The sequence below is a fragment of the Eptesicus fuscus genome, chromosome 13 (genome assembly GCF_027574615.1).
Source record: "Eptesicus fuscus isolate TK198812 chromosome 13, DD_ASM_mEF_20220401, whole genome shotgun sequence".
Taxonomy (NCBI): domain Eukaryota; kingdom Metazoa; phylum Chordata; class Mammalia; order Chiroptera; family Vespertilionidae; genus Eptesicus; species Eptesicus fuscus.
The window spans coordinates 37,468,334-37,489,921 of record NC_072485.1 but is presented as its reverse complement, the minus strand read 5'-3'; the positions used below and the strand labels follow the sequence as shown (position 1 = coordinate 37,489,921).

Here is a 21,588-nt window from a genome sequence, read left to right as displayed (position 1 = left end):
TCAGATTTGCCTTAATCTGTTTATTCAAGGTAAGCTTTTAGTAAGCTATACACTTAACACAGCTAGTTCTTCAAATAGTGTTTGTATATGTTTATTAGAATTCTGAATTTTTAAAAATAGGAAATCACACCCATTCTCCATAAGCCCTGGAGGATGTTGGATAGCCAGTTTCAGCTCTATCCCCACAGGCCTGATCCGGACAGGAGGGAGCCCAATCCTGTGTGCTGAGCATCTGTCTCCTGGTGGTCAGTGCGCTTTATAGCTACCAGTCGTTCTGTTATTCGATCGCTTAGGTTTTTATATATAGATATTGGTGAGATATGAATTGGGGCAAAGGCTGTGGGGAGTGAGAAGAAAGGCTAAATCTGAGATTTTGTAGGTAGAATTGATGTGAAGGGTCTTTGAGTAAGAAGAGTTTAGTATGATTTCTAAGTTTCTGACTTAGAGAATGAGGAGTTAATAGTTCATTTTATTGTGGAAAAAAGAAATGGCCAAAAAAGTCCAGGTGTCCCGGATTGCAAGAGGCCTCTAGTAATATTATAACAACTTCTAGCTGATTTCCCTTATCCTCAAGCTGCCCACTCTGCTTTTCCCAACAACTCAAAAAATTTTAGTTTCAGAAATAAAAATTTCAGGCCCAACTGGTGTGGCTCATTGGTTGAGCATTGACCCAAGAACCAAGAGGTCCTCAGGTGGGGGCACATGCCCAAGTTGCAGGCTCAATCCCCAGGAGGGAGCATGCAGGAGGCACTGGGTTGATGTCTCTGTCTCTCTCTGTCTCCCTCTCCCCGCCCCCCCCCCCCCCCGCTCCTTTCCTCTCTGTCCAAGGTCAATAAAAACATTTAAAAAAATAGAAAAGACTTCAAGGTATTTATAACTCATGTCCCAATCTAATTTTCTCACATGGTCTGAAGTTCCTCAACCACAAATCTTTTAGAAACATAATGCCTAAAGTTAACAATTGCCTGGACAATCCGAAATGTTTCACACTTCTATGACTTTTCCCATGCTGTTCCCGACCTGGAATGCTTTTCCATCTCCTAGTCAACCACTCAAATTTCCATAATGACTACAGTGATGCTTTGATATGCCCTGGAAAAAGTTAGTTACTTGCTCTTTTCTGTTCCCAAAGCAATTACACTTCTATATAATTTTTTACATAACTAGATTCATATAAATATGACCATGTAAACATGATGCGTATATGCTGTTTACAAGAGACACACTTTAGAATTAAAGACACAAGGAAGTTGAAAGGATGGAAAAAGATATACCATGAAAAGCAGTAACCAAAAGATAACTGGAGTGCTATAGTACCACTGAGACAAAATAGACTTTAAGACAAAATTTGAAGTAAAGTACCAGGTGACAACAGACATTCCTGGCTACACATCAGAATTGCCAGTGCCCCTTTTTTCCCCCTTAGTGCTTGGGAAGACTGACTGCACTCCTCTTTCCTTTACTGCCCCCACCTTCCCAGGTCAGTCTACACTATGGGTTTTGGAGACCGGAGAAGTCCCACCAACCTCCTGTTGCTCAACGACTACCTGGGGGACAAGAGCTACATGGAGGGGTATGTGCCATCACAGATGCTGCAGTATTTGAAGCAGTCTCCAGCCCCCCAGCCCCCCACATTGGTATAATCATCACATCAAGTCTTATGAAAAGGAAAAGGCCAGCGTGTCAGGAGTAAAGAAAGCTCTGAGCAAATATGGCCCCGCTAATGTGGAAGACACAACAGGAAGTGGAGCTGCAGACAGTAAAAACAATTATGACAGTGATATCTTTGGACCTGAGGAGGAAGAGCAAAGCAAACAAGTGAAGAGGCTAAGAGAAGAACACCTTGCACAGTCTGAGTCAAAGAAAGCCAAAAAAGCTGCTCTTTGCCAAGTCTTCCATCTTATTAGATGGAACTTGGGGATGACAAGTCAGATATGGCAAAAGTAGAGCATTGTGTCAGGAGCATTCAAGCAGACAGCTTGGACTGGGGGCTCTTCTAAACTGGTTCCTGTGGGGTATGGAATTTAAAAACTTCAAATACAGTGTGCAGAAGGTGATAGTTGAAACAGATACACTGGAGGAGCGGATCATGGCTTTTGAGGGCTTTGTGCAGTCAATGACTATGGCTGCTTTCAGCAAGATCTAAAACCCATCATGGATCATTGGCCTTAAATAAAAGCATGAAAGAAAAAAAAAAAGAATTGCTGATGCCACGGTCCCAATCTCCAAATATTCTGATTTTATGGATTATGACAAGGCCAAGGCATCAGTATTTTTTCAAAAGGATTCCCTAAGGTGATTCTAATGTGTAGCCAGAAATAGTTGATTAAATTACCTGAGTATACTAAAGGTTGAAAAACACTAAGTTAAAAGGAAAAAACAAGGTCACTTCTTTTATTTAGGATAAATGGAATTCACAACAGTAGAGGAACGAACTCTGGAGGCCTTTGATGACATACTGCACAAAACTCTACAATATAGGAGATGGGGTCTTACTTCAAAAAGATTCAAGAGAATTATTTCCAAGTCTGAGTAACATTACAGTCCTAAGCAATGATGAACCAATAAAGAGATCTTTTTTAAAAATATATATTTTTATTGATTTCAGAGAAGAAGGAAAAGGAGAGAGAGACAAAAACATCAATGATGAGAGAGAATCACTGATTGGCTGACTCCTGCATATCCCCTACTGGAGATTGAGCCTGCAACCCACAGGGAATCAAACCATGACCTCCTGGTTCAAAGGTTGATGCTCAACCACTGAGCCACATTGGCTGGGCCAGGTAAAGATTCTTGTTCAAGGCATTCAATTGTACCTTTGAATTTGCATTTCTTTACTTTTAATATACACATATCTCAGCATCCCATTATAATAGTATCCTATCCTATATATCCTCCTATATAATAAAAGGGTAATATTCAAATTGACCCTAACAGTGGACCAACTGGGACCGATCAGTTGCTATGACACGCACTGACCACCAGGGGCAGACACTCAACACAGGAGCTGCCCCCTAGTGGTCAATGTGCTCCCACAGGGGGAACTCCGCTCAGTCACAAGCCAGGCTGATGCTTGCGAGCACAGCAGTGGTGGCAGGAGCCTCTCCCGCTTCCTTGGCAGCGCTAACGATGTCCGACTGCCGGCTTAGGCCTGCTCCTGGACTGCAAGAGGGCGCAGGCTGGGCTGAGGGACCCCTCCCAAGTGCACAAATTTTGTGCACCGGGCCTCTAGTATCTTTTATAATAATGCTCATACTAATATAATTAGAACTTTTAAAAGTATATAGCATAAATGAGTAGAAAAGCATGCTATAATCTGACTCAGAAGCCTAAGAGTTCAGATCATTGCTCAGTATTCAGACCAAGACCATGGTACTGAGGATCATAGTACAATCATAAGATCATAGCTGAGGGGACAGTACAGTGGTCAAGAACTAGGGCTCTTGAAGCCAGATTTACCCAGTTTTAAATTCCCACATCACTATAAACTATCATTATACTATCAAATTTTCCTCCAACTCTTTAATGCTGTGTAACCAGACAAGTTACTTTTCTCTAAGATTTAAGTTCTTTATACAGTGAAAATAGTTACAGTAATAGAGTGGTTGTGAGGATTAAATAATCTTGGTAGAAGACCCAGGCATATGCCCCGACTGGGAATCAAACCATGACCTCCTGGTTCATAGGTCAATGCCCAGCCACTGAGCCACTCTTTTAAGTTCTACCTTCAGCTCTAGCTGGTTTGGCTGAGTGGATAGAGCATCGGCCTGTGGACTAAAGGATTCCGGGTTCAATTCCAGTCAAGGGTACATGCCTGGGGTTGCGGGCTTGATCCCCAGTAGGGGGCGTGCAGGAGGCAGCCAATCAATGATTCTCTTTCCTCATTAATGTTTCTATCTCTCTCTCTCCCTCTCCCTTCCTCTCTGAAATCAATAAAAATATATTTTAAAAAGTTCTACCTTCAATTAATACATCCTTTCCCATCTGAATCCATGGCATCAGCATTCATCCAACCTAATCTTCACCAAGACCTGGGGCTGCTACCTCCAAATCAGATTTTAAATCAGTCCACCTGGATGAGACCTTTGAGGCCAGCATAATAGCAATATTACAACAATTCTTACCCTACTGCCAATTACTATCTCACTTGCCCACGCCCCCATCGTAGCCTTGTCTTATGATGCAGATTGTTACCTAAAAAAATTAAAAATGAAACTGCCTTATGACCCAGCGATTCCACTTCTGGGAATATATTCAAAGAAATCCCAAACACTAATTTGAAAGAATATATGCCACGCCCCCCTGCCATGTTCATTGCAGTGTTATTTACAATAGCCAAGATTTAAAAGCAGCCCAAAGTGCTCATCTGTTGATAAGTGGATAAAAAAGCTGTGGTACATTTATACAATGGAATACTACTGGGCCGTAAAAAAGAAGGAAATCTTACCTTTTGCCACAGCATGGATGGACTTGGAGAGCATTATACTAAGTGAATAAGCCATTCAGAGAAACACAAGTATTATATGATTTCACTCATATGTGGAATCTAATGAACAAAATGAACTAACAAGAAAAACAGAGAAAGATTTATAGAGAGCAGGATAACAGTTGGGATGGGGGCTTGTGGGGAAGTGCAGTGATTGAGCAAAAAAGAGAAAGAAACTCATGGACAAGTACAACAGTGTGGTGATTTGCAGGGGATGGTAGGAGGTGGAGGAGGGTATGGGGGGATAAATGTTTATGGAAGGAGACTTGACTTGGGGTGGTGAGCACAAAATACAGTGTACAGATGATGTGTTGTGGAACTGTGTACACGAAATCTGTATAATTTTGTAACCACTGTCACTCAAATAAATTAAATAAAAAGGAAAAACAAAACCAAAAAGAAAAATCCCCACAAAGTTTATTGTACTTGCATATAGCAGATAATTAATACACATATTAAAGTAGCTAATAAATGCTTACCTTTAAAAAAATATTTCTACTGATTTTTAGAGAGAGAGGAACGAGAGAGAGAGAGAAACACTTATGTGAGACACAACAACGATAGGCTCCTACATGCCCCTTACCAAGGGGGCATATGCCCTGACCCAGAATCAAATGGGCAACCTTTCAGTGAACAGAATGACATCCAACCAACTAAACCACACCAGCCAAGGCAATGCTTACCTTTCTTTCTTTTTTTTTTAAATATATTTTATTGATTTTTTACAGAGAGGAAGAGAGAGGGATAGAGAGTTAGAAACATCGATGAGAGAGAAACATCGATCAACTGCCTCTTGCACACCCCCTACTGGGGATGTGCCCGCAACCAAGGTACATGCCCTTGACCGGAATCGAACCTGGGACCCTTGAGTCCGCAGGCCAACGCTCTATCCACTGAGCCAAACCGGTTTCGGCAATGCTTACCTTTCTTAACAGTTAAGAATCCTATATAATAAAAGCCTAATATGCTAAGTGTCTGGTTGACCAGTCGGGCATTCAACCAATCAAAGCGTAATATGCTGATGATATGCTAAGGCCACTCAATTGCTTGCTATAACGCTATGACGTGCACTGACCACTAGGGGGAAGATGCTCTGACCAGTAGGTTAGCTTGCTGCTGGGGTCCGGCCAATCGGGACTGAGTCCGACAGGCTGGACACGCCATTGAGCCCTCCTACAGTCCCTCCCCGGCTGGCCAACCTCCCATGTCCCTCCCTGGCCCCGATCGTGCACTGGTGGGATCCCTCGGCCTGGCATGCACTCTCTCACAATCCTGGACCCCTCGGGGGATATAGGAGAGCTGGTTTCAGCCTGATCCCACAGGACAGGCCGAGGGACCCCACTGGTGCACAAATTCGTGCACCAGGCCTCTAGTTTAACATAAACTTCAAGGCAAACTTCTTAGTAATTAAAAAACAAGTTAGTCAATTTGCATTAATCAGCCCAATATAGCCAGAAAAATCCTGTTCCTATTATTTCCAACTAGAGGCCCGATGCACGAAGATTCGTGCAAGAATGGGCCTTCCTTCCCCTGGCTGCCTGCACCGCCTTTGCTCCGGCCCTGAGCCGCCTTTCTGCCTTTCCACGCTGTCCAGAGACACAGAGCAACTGGGGCAGAGAGGAATGCCTGCGTCCCACCCTGCCCCTGGCCGCTCAGTGCCTGTGTATGCAAATTAGCCCGCCATCTTTGTTGGGTTAATTTGCATACTTGCTCCTGATTGGCTGGTGGGCGCCGTGAAGGTACAGTCTATTTGCATCTTACTCTTTTATTAGTGTAGATTCTGGGACAATGCCAGCAACCTCCCTCCAAACCTCCATAACTTTTGGTTACCTCAATTTTGTAATATACCAAAAAGGATGGAGAAGAAATACATTTCTCTCTTTCCATCTACCAAATGCCCAAAGAATGTTTCTTTTATCAAAGGTGGGAAAGCCAAAATTTTCTTCCATGAAACCAGGTTCTGGTTGCAGCAATGCTACCACCAATGGACTACCACTGTTGACCCACACAACTCCCAACACATGCATCTGGTAAGATCTTTTGTATAAAGCAACAGATGGTGGCTCCAGTTATGACCAAGTCACGTTTCTACTTTATCTAATACACCTAAAAACTACTGTCACACAATTCAATCAGCAGCAGCAAGGGAGAACATAATAAGTTACAGCCACCACTCCAGTTAAATAGAAAAGGTATATCCATACTTGACATTTTAACTGTAAGAGTTACACCCCAAATTATTAATAAGTGTAAAAAAGAAATCAAACCTAAAATTACTCTAAAAAAATAAAATCTTAAAAAAAAAACCAAACAAACAAAAAACCATAATGATTCCACTTCTTTACCCTTTACCCTAGACCAGTGATGGCGAACCTATGACACACGTGTCAGCACTGACACGCGTAGCCATTTCTAATGACACGCGGCCGCTGAGGCGGCCACATGCCGAGGATGAAACATTTGCTGCTCCTGAGGATGAAACATTTGCGAAATAATGTTTTTTCCTCAAAGTGACACACTACCCAAGTTATGCTCAGTTTTTTGGCGAAGTTTGACATACCAAGCTCAAAAGGTTGCCCATCACGGCCCTAGACAAATAACTCAGTCAACCATAGTACAAATTATGGGAATGATAACACATTATCCATACATACTTTAATAGACAGTTATTAGATAAATATAATGTCTCAAACAATACCATGTAAAGACTATCTTTAAAGAATGAAAAAGTATATTTTCCTCTTTAAAAAGAATGTCCTGTCCTAGCTGGTTTGGCTCAGTGGATAGAGCAACAGCCTGCGGACTGAACGGTCCCAGGTTCGATTTCAGTCAAGGGCACATGCCTGGGTTGTGGGCTTGATCCCCAGTGGGGACGTGCAGGAGGCAGCCAATCAATGATTCTCTCTCATCATTGATGTTTCTATCTCTCTTTCCCTCTCCCTTCCTCTCTGAAATCAATAAAGATATATTTAAAAAAATAAAATAAGATAAATTAAAAAGAATGTCCTTTCCAGGAGAGGAAAGATGCTTGGGAGCTTTGAGACTTGGTAATCCCACAAAGTTAATGTCCACTTTCACTATGTTTCTATCTCCTGGTCATCCTCCTCCAGGTCAGGAGGAAGCTGGGGAAGCCCAGACAGCACAGAATTGGGAGAGTTAAAGTAGATGTGAGGGAGGAGGGAAGGGATAAAACAGCACCTTCAGATGGCACACCATTTTCCTAGTCTAATGACTATCAACAAGAAAACTTTTTTTTTTTTTTGCTAATAATTTCAGCATATAGGTGAATTTTTCAAATAACAGTCTGAATAACACCAATGGTCAGTTAGCTGTATACACTTGAAATCAATCTCTGCACCTTGGTTTTCTTCCCTGCAAAGTAGATGCAAAAGTCCTTTCTTTCTAGCCCTAGAAACGCAAAGACAGTCTCCAGACTATACAGCAGCGGTTGCCAACCGGTGGTCCGCAGACCACTGGTGGTCCATGAGGTCCGCAAGGTTGGCGACCGCTGCTCTAGAGCACAGGTTCCCACGCTTTCTAGGTTCATGTTACCCTCATTATTTCAGTAATGTTTTCCTTCATAGCAGCCTTAGGCCAAGGAAGAATAACAGTCCCACTTACTCTCAGCAGCCATTTGAAAAACAAACCTATCTTAGCTGAAAAAAAAATTCATTCGTAAATAACCACAATTACTACTTATAGAATCTGTATTACAGTTGGGTACTGCACAACTTCTAAAACTTTGAAATCAGATTGGACACTGCTATCCTTATTTCCTGTTCCACAATTATTTTCATGCAGTGTTTGCATCTTATCACAGGAACCCTCAAAACTCACAAAGCTATGTCATCGAAAGGAATGTAGCACAATCTAATTTGGAAACCATGAACTCTCTCAAGCTAGTAGTTCACCAGGCAACCAAGAGATGTCAAGCATTGCTCTATCTCCCTTGAAAATTTAAAGTTCGCAGCAGCATCTCTGAGAGTTGGTGGCAATACCCTGGGGTGCCGTGGTGAAGTTTGGGAAACATGGCCACATGGTAAGGTATTATATAATTTTGTGGCTTGGACTCAAACAGACCTGGGTTGGAAATCTCTACCAATAACTATATAATCTTGGGCATTAAGCAGCTGAATCAATCTCTTAAACCTTAGCTTCTATGCCCGTCAAAAAGGAATAATACCAACAACCTCAGATAATAGTTGTAGCTCTAGCCGGTTTGGCTCAGTGGATAGAGTGTCCGCCTGTGGACCAAAGGGTCCTGGGTTAGATTCCAGTCAAGGGCACATACTTTGGTTGCAGGCTCCTCCCCGGCCCAGGCCCTGGTAGGGGCTCGTGCAGGAGGCAACCAATAAATGTGTTCTTCTCACATCAATGTTTCTCTCTGTCTTTCCCTCTCTCTTCCACTCTCCCTAAAAGTCAATGGAAAATATCCTCGGGTGAGAATTAACAACAACAAATAAAAAGTTGTAAGGAATAATGAGCTGTATGCACGTAGTAAATGCTCAATAAATGGCAGCTATTATTATATCATTAAAACTGAACAAGTAGTTTATAAAACCAAATTTAATAATTGACTCTGTGGGGATGAAGGTAACATTCTAAGCTGAAGCCACAATGTCAAATTAAAATGTACAAATTTTTAGAGGAAAAATAATAAAGTGCTTAAATAAGGGCAATACAGAGAACTATAGTATCTTCCAAAGGATGTCATAAATGTTTGATACACCTATCACAATGCCTAGGTAAAAAGTACTAAATTGGCAACTCGGAAGAATATATATGTATGCTAAAAAGTGCCTTTTAGCCCTTGCCGGTTTGGCTCAGTGGACAGACCCAGGGACTGAAGGGTCTCAGGTTTGATTCTGGTCAAGGGTGCATACCTTGGTTGCAGGCTCCAGGGCGAGTGCAGGAGGCAACCAATTAATGTGTCTCTCTCACACTGATGTTTCTCTCTCTCTGTCTCCTCCCCCGCCCTTCCATTCTCTCTAAAAGATCAATGGAAAAATATCCTCGGATGAGGATTACAAAAAAAAAAAGTGCCTTTCAAGGAATAACCACACTAGGAAACTAGGACCCTTTAAACAGCATTAAGAACTGTGTTTTAAAAATACTTAAATTTATAAGAAGCAAAACTCACTTGACTATAACAGACTTTTCATCAAGAGCATAATGGCTCAATATATCTGCTCAAACCACTTTCTCACATGCTAAAAATTTATCATTTTAATTCCAAATACACCTGTGTGTCTTCTATCTCACAAACATCTGTAATAAAATTTGTAATACAAGAATATCTGTAGGTGCATGGTTTATGAAAGGAGTTTTGAATGAAGAATTTTTATTTATTTATTTAAAGTTATTACCCTTTTTTTTGAAAAAATATATTTTATTGATTTTCCACAGAGAGGAAGGGAGAGGGATAGAGAGCTAGAAACATCGATGAGAGAGAAACATCGACCAGCTGCCTCCTGCACACCCCCCTCCGGGGATGTGCCCGCAACCAATGTACATGCCCTTGACCGGAATCGAACCTGGGACCCTTCAGTCCACAGACCGACGCTCTATCCACTGAGCCAAACCGGTTTCGGCTGAATGAAGAATTTTTTTTTTTAATTTATTCATTGATTTTAGAGGAGGGAGAGAGAAAAAAAACATCAATTTGTTGTTCCACCCATTCATTTGTTGATTTAAAAAAAAAATATATATATATATATTTTTTTATTGATTTCAGAGCAAAAGGGAGAGGGAGAGAAACATCAATGATTAAAGAGAATCATTGATCAGATGCCTCTTGCACGCCCCCTACTGGGGATAGAGCCTGCAACCTGAGCATGTGCCAGTGGCGGAAATCGAACCTGGGACCCTTCAGTCTGCAGGCAGATCCTCTATCCACTGAGCCAAACCAGCTAGGGCCATTAGTTGATTCTTATATGTGCCCTGACAGGGGATCGAACCCACAACCTTGGTGTACCGGGAGGACATTCTAACTAACTGAGCAACCCAGCCGAAAGGATTTTTGAAACATTTCATTTGATCCTGAAATTATTTCAATTTACTGAAGAAACTGAGGTTCACAGAAATTAAGTAATTTGTACTACAACCCACATATTACACAGTTCAACACTAAAACCCATATCTTTTAATTCTTTCTAATACACCACAACTCCTTCCGGAAAGACTCAATTCAAATCTTGTTGGTTGGACCAGTATTGTTTCATCAATTATTTCAAGTAGGTTAACCATCATCAAATGCCTGAAAATGAAAATCTTTGCTGTGCACAGTAATGGCATTTCACCTGCAGAGACTTTTCACTTGCCAAGTATCCTGAATTGTGTGATATTAATAATTATTGTTAGGCCACCTTATGACAAGACATACTGTAGTTGGAAATACAGTGGCTGAGCCCACTGGTATAATCTTTCAGCCCATATTATTTCCCATTTTTTACTTAGCTGGTGTCCCATTGTTCAACTCTAGATAGAAAGATAACATGAAGTATTAAACTGATTCTGATTATTTTATCTTGTTATTAATATAAGCCAAATGCAGTTGCCAAGATACTTAAAAGGAATGGAGGGGCAAGCATGCTTGTATACTCCTCAAAATACAATAACATCACAGAGGTGCCTTTAAATTTGGTCAAAGTAAATTCCAAAAATAATTTATCAGCAATCCCTTTCCCCAAATTCCCACATTTTCCCTCTGATAGATTACTATCATTTCCCAGGGTATCCTAAAAGCAAATTACTAACTAAGGCATTCTACTTCAAAATGACCAATTCCTTAGAAATTGAATGTAAATACAATTTAATAACTAAATTGCTACATTGCAGGACTTAAGTTTTAAAGAAATTCTATAGGAAGTCTTTATATAAAAGTCTCAATGTAACTAGTCACCCTCCTATTTTATACTATATAAAAAATTAGCCTTTTATGTGCCAGAGTTTGTTAAGAGTAGAGATGATTTCGGCAAGAAAGAGTAAATATAAGCCTGCACCAAAACTACTGTATTTATTTGGGTCCCTGGTAACATAATATCATTTTCTCTACAGGTAATATTTTAAAGAACTTCACACTTGGGCCCTTCCTAACAATGTAAATATAGAAACTTCATTTCTATGGGGAATTGAAGATGGAAAAGAAAGAGCTGTCTTGTACAACACCAAGTCCACTTTGGCCATCGAATACGGACAAATAAAAAGATCTATCTGGAAAACGTTTCTTCTCCAGCCAAGGGCTGTTCCCAGATAAAGGCAACGATCAGAGTACAACAGAAAAACCTTCTCTGAGGGAAGAAATGTGCCAGGAAAAAAAAAAAAAAAAAAGCATGGATCGGAAATAAATAGGGAGTGAGCGTATGCGCTCAGTGTGAGGGCTAAAGGCAGCAGGCGCAAACGCTGAGATGCTCCAGCGAAAAGACCCAGCAGCAGCAGGAAGTTTCAATGGGGCCGGGCAGAGCATGCGCCCTGCACCCGCGCGGTGGCCTTCTGTGGAAGGAGCACCACTTGCAAACACCAATAATAGACCAGCGGCACCAGAGAGAAACATGAGCAACAAGCACCTCTTCAACTGTTTCCCCTCCGTCCGAGCCCCTCCTCCAGCCTACATATTCACCACCCCACCCGGCAACTGGGAGGGCGACTTCTTCTTCCCCTAAGCCTGGCTGCCAAGATGAAGGGGGAAGGGACTGAAAAAGTGGGGAGATGCTTTTCTATGGGGGGGGGGGGGAGAAGTAGGGAGGGTGGTGTTGGGGTGGAGGAGAGGGAGAGAAAAACTATAGGGAGGAGAAATTAACCCTCTAGCCTCCAAAGTGGAGGTGAACCGACTTAGTCCCCCAAAGCGAGCATGGAGGAGGACCCCCCCTCCCACGGGGGAGGAGCAAAGCTGCCTACTTGCAGGAAGGAGTTTTGGGGGTTAAATAGGCCCTCGAGGAGAAGCCAAGAGGGACGAGAGCCGACTCTCTCCGGGGAGTTCCCACTAGAGGGAGAGCTGAAGTGTCCGCTGGCCCCCGCCCACCCAGGTGGAGGGAAAGAAAGGGGGCGCCCCGAGATGAGCCCAGCCTCTCCCGAGATGGTCAAGAGGATGGTGGGAGGAGGGGAAGCAGAGCAAGGGAGAGGAGGAGGAGGAGGAGGAGAAAAGCGCAAAGCTGGCCGGAACCTGCGCTCCCCTTCCCCCGCCACCGAGAGGGAGACGGGGTGGGGGGCCGGCCTCTGCCGCGGGGTAGCAGTCCCAGGGGTAGCCGCTCAGCACAATGACCCCTCCCCGCCCCAAGCCCACACCTTAGCCCGCGACTCCCCCACCTCCAGCTCGGCGCCCGGCCGAGTGGCTCTAGGGGGCCTCCGCCCCGCCTCCTCACTGCCCGAGACCCCCGGGGGCTGAGCAGGGAAGACAGGCCGGGCGGAGCGGCACCCCAGGGGGGAAGGAAGAGTCGCGGCGGCCCAGGGGTTGTGTGAGGAGCAGAAAGAAGCGTGCCAGGGCCGCTTCCCGCCGGGCGTTCGGGCCCCTCGCTTACCTTCCCCGTTGCCGACGTCCCGCGGCGGCGCCTGCAGCACCCGCTCCAGCTCAGGGAACGGCAACTCCGGCAGGTCGAGCAGCGGCCCGTAGCGCTCCAAGAAGGAGCACACCACGGCGAAGTTGGGGCACGAACCCGGGCAGCCCGGAGGAGCCAACGCCGCCGCCGCTGCCGCCGCCGCCGCCATTTTGAACTGGAGGATGGAGGAGGAGGGGATGGGGGGGTTGGGGGGGTGCTGGGGTGCCGAGGAATAGCAGGGTGGCTTTACAGACGACAGGAGGCGCTAGCTCGTGGACGCCCCTGCACCGCCGAGCTCCTCCGGCGCGGCGCCGCGATCCCACAATACAGCGGCGGCCGGGAGCAGTCGAGCGCCGGGTCTGACGGGGGAAAGAGAGACGCTCAGTGCCTTTCACTTTCCTCCCTCTTCCCGCCCCCTTCCCTCCAGGGCCTTCGCTCCTCCCACTCAGAGTTCCTCACAGCCTCGTGTGACAGGGGGAATGAAAACAAGGGAAGCCGGGCAGGTAGGCGGGCTGGAAGCTGAGGAGGCGGGACTTTCTAGGAACGGTAGCCAATAGACTTCGGGGGGCGGGGCTTCGGGCGGCGACGGGCCCTAGGCTCCTTCGGGGCGGGGCGTGTGGGGAGAACACCTAGATCCGAGGGCCCGGGCTCCCCGAGGCGGGAGGAACAGCGCGGAGCGGTTGGGGTTCGCAACTCCCTGAAGAGAGGGCTTTGGGTGAGTTTGCCGGGGACTCCCGAGAACTGAAAGAGGGGCCACGAGGTGGTGAGGGGCGTTCAGGAGAGTGAATCAGAGAAAAAGAGAAGAAGGAAGCAGCACGATTGTGGGAGGACGTGGGAAAGGGGTACGGTAGAGGGGTGTCCTTAACTTGGGGTTGGGATGGGGCCTGCGTGAGGGGGAAGTCTCCGGAAGTTTGCTGAGGGGTATTTGCTCTCTGCTGCGGTACAAGATTCGCGGCTTTGCTTTCGGAAAAACAGTGTCTGAGGGCTCTTAGGGGACGACGGCCTACGGAACAGGGCTCTGCGGAGATCACCGGTCTGAAAAGTTGGGGTGCTGCCAGGAGATCAGAGTCCGAAAGGACCTACCTCTGCAGGAGGACCAAGGGGTGAGAGGGCTGGGTTGTGCTGTGCTTGCCTGGGTGTGAGGGAGAGGGGCTCCGTGGAGACGCTGGGGTCTAAGGGGATTGGTCTGTGGGGTGGGAGCAAAGGGTGGGCTAGGACTCGCACTGAGAGGGCGGGCGTGATAGGAGATTTGGTGGAAGAGCAAAAAGTTTGACAGAGGACAGGGTTCCACCTCGTTGGGGGCAGCAGTGAGCATTCTCCCACAAAGAATCTCAGAAAACCATCAGTAATGCAAAATGGAATGTACAGCCTGAGATGCAATGTGCATTATGGTTCAGGAGCCTGAGCTTTAGATTCAGCCAGACTTGAATCCTAACAGAACCTCTTGATACCATTGGGGAAGATTCTTAATTTCTTTGAACCTCTGTAAGGTGGGGGTGATAACAGTGCCTACACCATAGGGTCTAGAGATAATTCACAGTCAATTGATTAGCACAATGCGCTGGCACATTGTAAGTACTTTTTAAAAAAGGAGTTCCTAAAATGTAGATTGAATCCAGCTATAATTTATACAGTTTACTACTTCGAGCCAAAATTTTCAATGGGCATTTAAAACTTACATAGTACCTACTTCCTAAGAAGAATTTGAGGCAAGGTACAATATAACCATGTAAAATGGGACAATTAATGATTAAAGATAAAGAAATTTATAGGCAAATAATTATATTGGGAACAGAAAAATGCTTACCACAATTAAATGTTGAATTTTGTTCTGCATTTCTAGGTTTAAAAAAAGGGAAAACCATAATGGTCAACATCATTCTCATTATCTAAAGAAAGAAAAAATACTCATTTATCAAAAGAGAAAAATTATAAGAGGAATTTATTACCTAGAATACTTATTTCTAATATTCAAACCCTTTCTAAAAGGGAAAAAAATGTTCTTTTGAAATATATCAAATACTTTTGAAAATTGCAGTTTAAGAATACTGATGTACATGGTTTCCTTTAGTTCTTTGAATATATTTATAAAGGCTTCTTTGAAGTCTTTGCTAAATCAAACATTTGGGAACACTCAAGTACAGTTTCTTTTTTTAAAAAAAATAATTTTATTTATTTCAGAGAGAGGAAGGGAGAGGGAGAGAGAGAAACATCAATGATGAGAGAGAATCATCAATGGGCTGCCTTCTGCACAGTGGATGGAGACCAAAACCCCAGCATGTGCCCTGACCGTGACTCAAACCAGCAACCTTTTGGTGCACGGGATGACACCCAACCAACTGAGCCATACCGGGCAGGACCACTGCATTAAAAAAAAAAAAAATATATATATATATATATATATATATATATATATATATTAATTATTATTATTATTAAAATATATATATAATAATTATTATTTACAGTATAACAGATGTCCTCAACTCCCCTCCTCCCCCCCCCTCCATGCTCACAGCCTTTTGTCCACTCGGGATATGTGGAGAACTTATTCCCCTATGGCTGTGTCACCTCTGGGAAATTCCAATTAAATCCTTCCCTACTCTCCCAATCCATTGTTTGCCCCAAATATCAAGGAACCAGAGCCACCTGTCATCCATGTTCACCTCCACTAAGATCACTAGTTTAAATCATAGTGCTTAACATCAAGTGAGCCTCCTCTGACTGGAGCAGCAGATCTGTTGTGTTTCATGCTCTGCTCCAACCACATTGAACCTCTGTGCCAACAGAATCAATGTGGGGGCATGGGAGTGGTCCCTGGCAAGAATAACAAAACACCTGACTGTTCTTATCTGAAATTCAGTGGTTGTCATAAATAAACACTGCTCAGTTTATACATATGCATTTAATAGTATTTCTAGAGTACCAGGTGGTTACTTTTTATAGTTTTGTCCAGCTTTATATTTGCTTTTGGGGAAAGGTTATCAATCTCCTCACTCCATCATGCTGAACTAAATCTCCACCTTTTCATTTTATCTCCAAAAAAATATATATCCTGAGAATTCCTTCCACAGTCTGAGAAGTAATTATACTATCTACTTTCCAAGGCTGGATGTTTCAGGATCCCAAGAATAACAATTTACTTATTAGACCTCTAAAGAATAAGTGACAACCACATAAATGAGAAAAATGCTTCTTAACTCACAGTGGATTATGGCTAACTATATTTTGCATATATAATAAGGAAATTACTCGTTTTAAAAAATCCAAATACTGGCATTGTTCAGAAAAATTTAAGTTTCTAATTATTATAAAGTTGAACTGATGAAACTTGTTCACTGAAACATTTTGACTTGCATTATTAATGCTTTATGTCCCAACATTTATATTTTTAAAAATTCACACACGAATGAAAATGGAAAAACTGCCCATTCCTTATTTCCCCTATTTTTCCACTTTCAATCATATACTTAGGTATCTTTTGACCCCATGGGGGGAAAAATAGCTAACATTCAGAACAACCAATAATAGGAAGAAGAGAAAAAAAATTTTTTTAAAGAATTAAATGTTGCCTGGCTGGTGTGGCTCAACGGTTGAGCATTGACCCAGAAACCAAGAGGTCACTGGTTCAATTCCTGGTCCTGCCCGATTGTGGGCTTGACCCCCAGTAGGGGGTGTGCAGGAGGCAGCTGGTTGATGATTTTTCTCACTTATTGAAGTTTCTATCTCTCTATCCCTCTCCCTTCCTCTCTAAAAAAATCAATAAAAACATATTTTTAAAAAAGGGATAAAATGTTCCCCATCATAGTGGATTCTTAAGCACGTTCTCCACGTATGCAGCGTGCTAGCTGGATGTCTTTTGGCATAATTGTTACACGTTTGGCCTGGATAGCACATAGGTTGGTGTCTTCAAAAAGGCCAACCACATAGGCCTCACTTGCCTCCTGCAAAGCACCAATAGCTACATTCTGGAAGCGCTGATCTGTTTTAAAGTCCTGAGCAATTTCTCGCAGCAGATGCTGGAAGGGAAGTTTGAGAATCAGAAGTTCAGTGGACTTCTGATCATTTCATGGAGTGCCACAGTACCAGGCCTGTAACGGTGAGATTTCTTCACCCTTCCAGTAGAGGGCGCACTCTTTTGTGAGCGGCTTTGGTAGCCAAATGCTTGAGCACTGGTCAGTTTGTGAGCAGTCTGCTTTGTAGGAGCCATGGTGTAGAGCAGCGATTTTCAACCTTTTTCATCTCATGGCACACCATAAACTAATTACTAAAAGTCTGCGGCACACCAAAAATATTATAATTTTTGGCGATCTGACAAAAAATATAGGTATAATGTTGGTTTAGTCACACCGGACGGCTGTTGTTGTGTTGGCTGTTGTCATTTTTTTATTTGACAGTCTAAGGGAAAAGAAGCCAGTGTCCCTAACTAAATAGTCAGATATTGCATGTTTAAAAAATTCTTGCGACATACCAGTGTGCTGTAGCACACCAGTTGAAAATCGCTGGTATAGAGACTTCCTTACTTACCTCCCTTCTCCTCCTGCTAGAGCTCTATGAGCTAGAGGCGGCGCTAGCATTAGAGAGTGATAGTATTATATTTAAAAATATATTTTTATATAGTATACCTCCTGCATTTTGGAACTATTTCAACCTTACTTTATAACTGATTTGGTACTTTTTTTTTAAATTTCAGATTTCAGTTAAGTTCCTTATGTCTTCCCCTGAAATTGCTTCCCTTTCATGGGGGCAGATGAAAGTACAAGGCTCTACTAAAATCTATAAGGACTGCAAAGTGTGGCCAGGGGGAAGTCGGGATTGGGATTGGAGAGAAACAGGAACTGAGGTAAGCTATTAGTGTTTGGTTGACACTGCTTAAGGCTAACAAAGTGATTTCCACCATCCTAAGCTATAATGACCAAGTGAAAAGTAGCTCTCTCTCTTTCTCTATCTCTCTCTCTCTCTTCTCTCTCTCTCTCTCTCTCTCTCTCTCTCCCTTTCCTTGAGATATAATTCAAGTATGCAATTCAATGGAGTTTTTATTGTCATAAACTTATGCAGTAGTTACCACTACTAATTCCAGAATATGCTATCACCCCAAAAGGAATCCCCATAACCATTTTCAGTCACTGCCTATTCTTCCCCTCCCCCAACTCCTGGCAACTACTAATCTACTTTCTGTTGCTGTAGATGTGTCTATTCATTCCAGATAAACAGAATATTCAGTTCTCTTAGGATTGGAAATCCTGGGTCATATGGTAACTCTATGTTCAACCTTTTGAGGAACTGCCAGACTGTTTTCCAAAGCAGCTGCACCACTTTACATTTTAGATTTTAGGAATGTGTGATGTTTTCAATTTTTCTAAATCTCTCTACACCAACACTCACTATTGTTTGCTTTGTTTTTATTATACCCCTTCTAGTGGGTGCGAAATGTTCTCTCATTGTGGTTTGAATTTGCATTTCCCTTGTATTGCACTTCCTCTAATATTCTCAGTGTGCAATACCTAAGGTAGAGTCTGTGTTCCATGAGTGGAGGTTGGATGAAACAAGGGAGACCTTACCTCTCAACCACACTCACTTGGGACTTAGCCCCACAACAGACAGCTGGGGGCAGGACGGGAAACAATGGAGTCCTAGTCCTCCCTGGAAAAACCTTTCCAGCTGGAAGGTGAGAGGAGAAATGTTCTTAGCTGCAGCAGTGGAGTGGGGAGGCAGGCAGCAGTCCTTCTTTAAATACCATGATTTCTCACCTTTCCTACCAAATATTTATAGACATCCTTTAACAGATGTTTCTTCATTTGCTGTTTGCTCTAAGGATCATTTCCAAAGGCTTTGGAAGATTTTTGTTTCTGTTTTTGTTTTTTTGTTATTGTTGTTTGAATGATTTTTTTTCTGTTTTTTTTGTTGTTGTTGGTGGTGGTGGTGGTGGTAGTAGTTGGTTGGTTGGTTTTTGTTGTTTCTTTTAATTTTCACTTAAGAGCAGGTGGTGGAGCTGTTCATGCTGTAATGATGGAAATTGATCTTCAGTTTTAAATATATATTTTTTATTTATTTCAGAGAGGAAGGTAGAGGGAGAGAGAGAGAGAGAGAGAAAACATCAATGATGAGAGAGAATCATTAATTGGCTGCCTCCTGCACGCCCCCCACTGGGGACTGAGCATGCAACCCGGGCATGTGCCCTTAACTGGAATCAAACCAGGGACCCTTCAGTCCGCAGGCTCTATCTGCTGAGCCAAACCAGCTAGGGAATCCTTCAGTTTTAAAGCATAGTTTTGTTTTGCTGAATATAGAATTCTTTTTTTTAATGTTTTTCATTATTATTGACTAGAGGCCCGGTGCACAAAATTCGTGCCCAGGTAGGGTCCCTAGGCCTGGCCAGCCATCAGGGCCGATTGGGGCCTTCCAGCTGCCGGCCGGGGCCTTCCTTCATTCCGTGCCGCCCCCTGGTGGTCAATGCACATCATAGCAAGTGATAGAACTCCCGGTCAAACTCCCGTGGGGACACTTTGCATATTAGCCTTCTATATATATATATATACTAGAGGCACATTGCACAAAGATTTGTGCAATAGGCCTTTCTTCCCCTGGCTGCCAGCACCAGTTTTCCTCCGGCACCCAAGACCCAGGCCTTCATTCCAGCCACAATAGAGAAGCCAAGCCTCGAGGCTAGGCTTCTCCGCTCTGGCTGCAGCAAGGCTTGGCTTCTCCGCTCCAACCGTAGCAGAGAAGCCAAGCCTCTTCAGTCATCTTCAGTCTTCAGTCTTCAGTCTTCAGTATTCTCTCGGGCCAGAGCCTTCAGTCTTTGCTCCATGCCTGCATATGCAAATTAACCCACCATCTTTGTTGGGTTAATTTGCATACCCACTCGTGATTGGCTGGTGGGCGTTATGGAGGTACGGTCAATTTGAATCTTTCTCTTTTATTAGTGTAGATTAGAGGCACACTGCATGAAATTCATGCACGGGGGTGGGGTCCCCTCAGCCCACCTTGCACCCTCTTCAATCCAGGACATCCCTCTCACCAGGACCACTGGCTCCTAACTGCTCACCTGCCTGCCTGCCTGATTGCCCCTAACTGCCCCCCCCCCCCCCGCTGGCCTGGTCGCCCCCCAGTGACCTCCCCTGCTGGCCTGGTCACCCCATACAGCCTGATGTTCAGTCATTTGGTCGTCCCTCACCCCCCTGCCGGCCTTGTCACCCCATGCAGCCTGCTGTTTGGTTGTCCATCTGGTTGTTTTGGTCATGACAGCCCCTGGCTTTTTACATATTAGGATAGATTTCAGAGAGAGGAAGGGAGAGGAAGAGAGAGATAGAAATATCAGTGATGAGAGAGAACCATTGATCAGATGCTTTCTGCACACCCCTTACTGGGGATTGAGCCCGCAACATGGGCATGTGCCCTGACCAGGAATCAAACTGTGACCTCCTAGTTCATGGGTTGATGATCAACCACTGAGCAACACTGGCTGGGCTGAATATAGAATTCTTGATAGACCGTCTTTTTCTTTCATCACCATGAATGTGCCATCCCACTGTTTTTTGGCCTAATTGGTTACTAATTAGAAATCAGCTGTCATTCTTATAAAGGTTTCTTGGACTTGACAAATTGCTTCTCTCTTGCAGCTTTCAAAATTCTCTCTTTGTCTTTTACTTTGAACAATTTGACTGTGATAAGTCTAAGTGTGGCTCTCTTAGGGTTTATCCTACTTTGCATATACTGAGCTTTGTGGATGTGTACATAGTTGTTTTGTCATTATATTTGGGGAGTGTCCAGCCAATATTTTTTCAAATATTTTTTCTTTTCCCTTCTATCTCTCTCCTCTCTTGTGATTCCCATTATGAGCATAATGATATGTTTTGTGATGTTCCACAAGTCTTTGAGTCTCTCTAAGAATGTCCTCAGGTGAGGATTAAAAAAAATTATGACTATCCAGCCAGCGTGGCTCAGTGGTTGAGCATTGACCTATGAACCAGGAGGTCATGGTTTGATTCCTGGTTAGGGCACATACTCAGGTTGTCAGGCTCGATCCCCAGTGTGGGGTGTGCAGGAGGCAGCTAGCTGGTCAATGATTCTCTCTCATCACTGATGTTTCTATCCCTCTGTCTTTCTCTCTCTTCCTCTCTGAAATAAATTATATATAGATATATATAGATATAGATATATATGTAGATTTTTAAAAATTTTTTTAAAAGAAGGTCCTGAAGAAGATGCAGGCCAGCAATGCCAAGGCCATGAGTGCACGTGCCCTGGTAAAGCCCAAGAACGCCAAGCCCAAAATCCCAAAGGGTGACATGACAGCTGCAAGCTCAATCCACTTGCCTACATTGCCCACCCCAAACTTGGGAAATGTGATCATTCCTACATCACAAGGGTCTCAGGCTCTGCTTGCTAAAGTCCAAGACTAAGGCTCAAACCAAGGCCCAGACTGTGGTTGCAGCTCAGCCTGAGGTTCCCAAAGGTGGCCAGGCCCCCGTGAAGGCTCCATAGTAGAGACCTCTGTCTGCCGACGTGAGGAAGGAGGGACTGCTGTGACCCCTGGGCTGCAGTGTCCTCCTGTGCTGTTTGTAC

The 21,588-nt window shown here is 43.8% G+C and overlaps 2 protein-coding genes and 2 pseudogenes across 8 annotated transcripts in view; 2 read left to right on the top strand and 2 right to left on the bottom strand.

Moving 5' to 3' along the window:
* Window positions 1–13,462, bottom strand: part of RSF1 (remodeling and spacing factor 1) — a 127,293-nt gene extending 113,831 nt beyond the window's left edge. For 4 of the 5 annotated variants that reach the window (XM_028158334.2, XM_008150009.3, XM_054724590.1 and 1 more), the window contains exon 1: window positions 13,003–13,462. In XM_028158334.2, the coding sequence (XP_028014135.2) occupies window positions 13,003–13,189 (187 nt within the window). In that variant the 5' untranslated portion in view covers window positions 13,190–13,462. The remainder of the gene's footprint in view (window positions 1–13,002) is intronic. The other variant, XM_054724591.1, reaches the window with a different exon arrangement.
* On the top strand, window positions 1,494–2,146 carry LOC103293621 (elongation factor 1-beta-like; annotated as a pseudogene).
* Window positions 13,463–13,654: 192 nt separating the features above from the next.
* The window catches only part of AAMDC (adipogenesis associated Mth938 domain containing), a 65,757-nt gene continuing 57,823 nt past the window's right edge, over window positions 13,655–21,588 (top strand). For all 3 annotated transcript variants that reach the window (XM_054725755.1, XM_054725756.1, XM_008150010.3), the window contains exons 1-2: window positions 13,655–13,735; window positions 17,714–17,863. In XM_054725755.1, coding sequence (XP_054581730.1) covers window positions 17,732–17,863 — 132 coding nt within the window. In that variant the 5' untranslated portion in view covers window positions 13,655–13,735; window positions 17,714–17,731. The remainder of the gene's footprint in view (window positions 13,736–17,713; window positions 17,864–21,588) is intronic.
* LOC103293691 (uncharacterized) lies at window positions 16,834–17,230 on the bottom strand (annotated as a pseudogene).